Raw genomic sequence first — 4,467 nt, forward strand, 5'->3', positions numbered from 1 at the left:
GCACAAACAAGGCAAAGCCTCCACGTGAAAGGGTATTGTTCTTGTACCATTTTGCACCATAAAACACTTTATCAGTCCATACAAATGCATGCGGTTTTCCAAATTCACAAGCACAAATTGAACTAGTACATGCCAACACGTGTGCACCCAGATATACATACGTATACTCCCATCCTTTTCTTTCTCTGGTCCTCCGTTGATTTAGCACGCCCCTTAAACAAATTATTTATTATGAATTAATTTGTTAAATTATTCTTGTTAATAGTTATTAAAGTTATAACTCGAATAAATTTGAGAATCATGTACTTAATAGCAAGGGTAATATTGCAAGAAAATAATAAATCTCTAGGAGAAAATAAAAGGATTTTTTTGGTATAAGAGATTAGTAAAAGGGAAACTAGGGAGTATACAGGAGAAAGAGTGAGAAGTGCATAATACTTTCTTATTGAATTTATACTCGAAAATTACAAAAATTTCTCCATTTTTTCAATTACAGTTGAGTCTTCCCACAAGAAAAGGTGCTACAAAAGCTCTTTAATTTCTAAACCCATCCCCAACAAAACTTCCAGGATAATAATAATAATAATAATAATAATAATAATAATAATAATAATAATAATAATAATAATAATAATAATAATAATAATAATAATAATAATAATAATAATAATAATAATAATAATAATAATAATAATAATAATAATAATAATAATAATAATAATAATAATAATAATAATAATAATAATAATAATAATAATAATAATAATAATAATAATAATAATAATAATAATAATAATAATAATAATAATAATAATAATAATAATAATAATAATAATAATAATAATAATAATAATAATAATAATAATAATAATAATAATAATAATAATAATAATAATAATAATAATAATAATAATAATAATAATAATAATAATAATAATAATAATAATAATAATAATAATAATAATAATAATAATAATAATAATAATAATAATAATAATAATAATAATAATAATAATAATAATAATAATAATAATAATAATAATAATAATAATAATAATAATAATAATAATAATAATAATAATAATAATAATAATAATAATAATAATAATAATAATAATAATAATAATAATAATAATAATAATAATAATAATAATAATAATAATAATAATAATAATAATAATAATAATAATAATAATAATAATAATAATAATAATAATAATAAATAATAATAATAATAATAATAATAATAATAATAATAATAATAATAATAATAATAATAATAATAATAATAATAATAATAATAATAATAATAATAATAATAATAATAATAATAATAATAATAATAATAATAATAATAATAATAATAATAATAATAATAATAATAATAATAATAATAATAATAATAATAATAATAATAATAATAATAATAATAATAATAATAATAATAATAATAATAATAATAATAATAATAATAATAATAATAATAATAATAATAATAATAATAATAATAATAATAATAATAATAATAATAATAATAATAATAATAATAATAATAATAATAATAATAATATTGTCCTCTGTCGCGCAAAACCTGATTATTTTCCATAACAAAATGTCAGTACAATTACTTCTTTTAAGAAATGCAAAGATATTTTTAATTTTAATATTATTATGACATAATAAAATACCTTGAAAGCATCTTCATCTGTTCGATCATCGCCAATGTATATAGGCAAAACATCATTTGAATTAGCATACCCTAATGATTCCAACAAAAATTCAAGTGCCTTTCCCTTGTCCCATTTAATGCTGGGACGAATCTCCAAAACCTGTTCATAAAACAATAAAAAAACCACGTTTAATATGCATTTTTCATTTATTTATTTTGTATACAGCACTACTGTTTATATAATACTAATTAAGAAAGAATAAGAACTTTTAAAAATCACCTTTCTTCCTTGAGTTAATCGAAGTTTTGGGTATTCCTTAGTCACTGACTTCACTTGCTCAGCTAATTCAGTCCACCTCTGAAGTTACAAGTAAAAGAGAAAAAAAAATGAGAATTCAAATTACTATGTCAAGTAAAACCAAGTATAAAAGGGAACTAAAAGAGAGGTTAAAAAAGAAACTGTACCTTTTCTTCAACACGACGGAAATGTACGGATAAGCAGAATTTGTTGTTTTCCACTTTCGCTCCTGGTATAGATTTTGTTTTCTCCACTAAAGATTTATATACCTGAAAATGTTAAGTAAACGTTTCAACTTTTTTCTATGATTATATACTATCTTGACAAAAACACACTAGAACTGAAGTAAAAAAAAAAAAAAAAAACATAAAACCAACCTCATCAATCATAGGTAAAAATTCTCTGGCAGGTTGGCAGAGAACAGTTTGATTATTTCCCTGAATGGTTAAAAAAATACCAAACATTATTATAAAAGAAGAAAAAATAACATGGGATTAATATAGTAACAAGTTGATCTAGCAAAAAAAATAGTAATATAATTTGCTCACATTTCTATATTTGCGTCCTTTAGCAGGCGCCTTAATGTCCATTCCATGACTTCCAGCATAATACAGTTCTGATAACTTTACGAAATTAAAGACTTTTGCTCTGCATCTTCCACTCACTATTGCTGTAGGAAAATACTTGGCTGTGTCTCTCACTGCTTCCCTCATCTATTTACCACAAACCAAACAATGAATTAGTTTAATAACTATAAAAGAAAATATTGACTAAAACTTCATTAGTTAAGTTTAGTGATAATTGGTAAAAAGGTAAACAAACCTCAGCAGTCATAAAGGCTTTGTCAGGATCATCAACAATAGGAGACAATGTGCCATCGTAGTCCAAAAACATTATTATTTGTTTCCCTTTTGAAGCATTTATAATTTCCTCGAACATGTCCAAAGCTGAGGGATGATGAACCTATATTAAAACAAGAAGAAGTTAAAACCACATTAAAAATCATTGTAATCCAATCCATTTGCAATTTTTTGTTTTAAACAAATTTATTAATGAATAAAAGACTTACAATCCAAGACTTGAGATTTTCAGTTTCAGAGGATCTACGAGGTGGGGAAGAAGCTCTCATGGAATCAAGTAAAGCAGTAATCCTATTAGCTCCATGATCACCGGCAGCAGACTCAATGTTCTTGAATGATTTCTTCGCCGGAACGGCGATGAATCTCCCCGGCGGCGGTAGTGGTCCGGGAACAGCCGGTGAGAACGATAAGAAAGAAGACTCCAACCCTGATCTCGGGTCAGAAACAATCACATTCTGGTTCGTCATTTGACCACACAAAATTACCCTGCATATGGTACAAACACGTCATATATAGTACGTACTATGCATAACTGATGAAATCGCATTAAATAGACGGACCAAAAAAAAAAGGTAACGTACCTTGAAAAGATTAAAAAAACAGAGGAACTGGAATTAGAAAGAGAAGAAATTGGAGAGACACAAAGTCAGAGAATTGAATAATTAAACTTCTCTGTATCTGTTGTGTGTTTAAGTGAAAGAGAAAGAAAATAGAGAAGTAAAGAGCAAAGGGCCAAGAAAGAGAGAAGATTGTATGTAAGTCACAGGGGAAGAAGAAAGGGGGAAGACTGAATTTATAAGGTAGAGAGGGGGCACTAAGGGACGAATAAGGCACCCCAACTTTTTCTGGCTTTTATTTTGTTACCTTTTGTGCCCTCAAAAACGACTCAGCTATGCGTCGGACTATATTACTTTGGGTGCTATTTATTTTACTTTGTTATCTTAAATTGAAATTTAGTATATCTGCTAATGTGAACAGTTAAAAGATTAAGAGCTAATGATACTAAGTTAATGCAATTCAAACTTGATTTTGTGGACCTGTCTAACCGAGTAATTCAAAAGTCTTACGTTACTTTTTCATGTTATAGACGGTGGATTATTAGAGATGGAATACTTTGGTCTTCTTAATTTCTTTGGTACTTTTTGCTTATGAAATTCAGTTGTCTTACTTGGTAAAGTAAATTTGATTACATTAATTTATTTTTGAATTCTAGTGATATCTGCAAAATAAACTGAAAATAAAAGTCAAAGTCAAAATGAGTAATTTTATTTTAACAAAATGTTGGTCAAGAACAAGATTAACTTAATTTGAATGTCATAAAGCAATAAATGCTTCATTTTGAAATAGACAAGTCCTAAAAGAATCTTTTTTTTCTTTTTTTGAAAACCGATTTTATGTTAATAAGGTGTATTATTACTACTAGAAATCAGGTGTTTTCCATCCAAGGCTTTCCGCCCGAAATCGATCGGAAATAAGAGTATTTGGTCGCAAAAGTCAACAAAAATTGTCCGTCAACAAAAAAAATAACATTTCCGACCGAAATGAAATTGGTCAAATATTTGGTTATACTTGTAAATTATGTACAAAAATAATTATTTATAAAAAATTTACAAAATTTCCGACCGAACTCGGTCGGAAAT

General features: G+C 25.2%; 1 protein-coding gene across 1 annotated transcript; it reads right to left on the minus strand.

Moving 5' to 3' along the window:
* Positions 1-1,573: 1,573 nt before the first annotated feature.
* Positions 1,574-3,624, minus strand: LOC107774260 (putative trehalose-phosphate phosphatase J; the record flags this gene model as incomplete). Its single annotated transcript, XM_016593754.2, has 9 exons — positions 3,409-3,624; positions 3,037-3,313; positions 2,790-2,930; positions 2,516-2,680; positions 2,345-2,404; positions 2,135-2,236; positions 1,950-2,027; positions 1,689-1,829; positions 1,574-1,591 (listed from the first exon to the last, which is right to left on the minus strand). Coding segments are annotated over exons 2-9 (963 nt in total), but the record flags the coding sequence as incomplete, so codon positions are not given.
* Between the last annotated feature and the right edge of the window lie 843 nt (positions 3,625-4,467).

This window comes from Nicotiana tabacum, chromosome 16, assembly GCF_000715075.1.
Source record: "Nicotiana tabacum cultivar K326 chromosome 16, ASM71507v2, whole genome shotgun sequence".
Taxonomy (NCBI): domain Eukaryota; kingdom Viridiplantae; phylum Streptophyta; class Magnoliopsida; order Solanales; family Solanaceae; genus Nicotiana; species Nicotiana tabacum.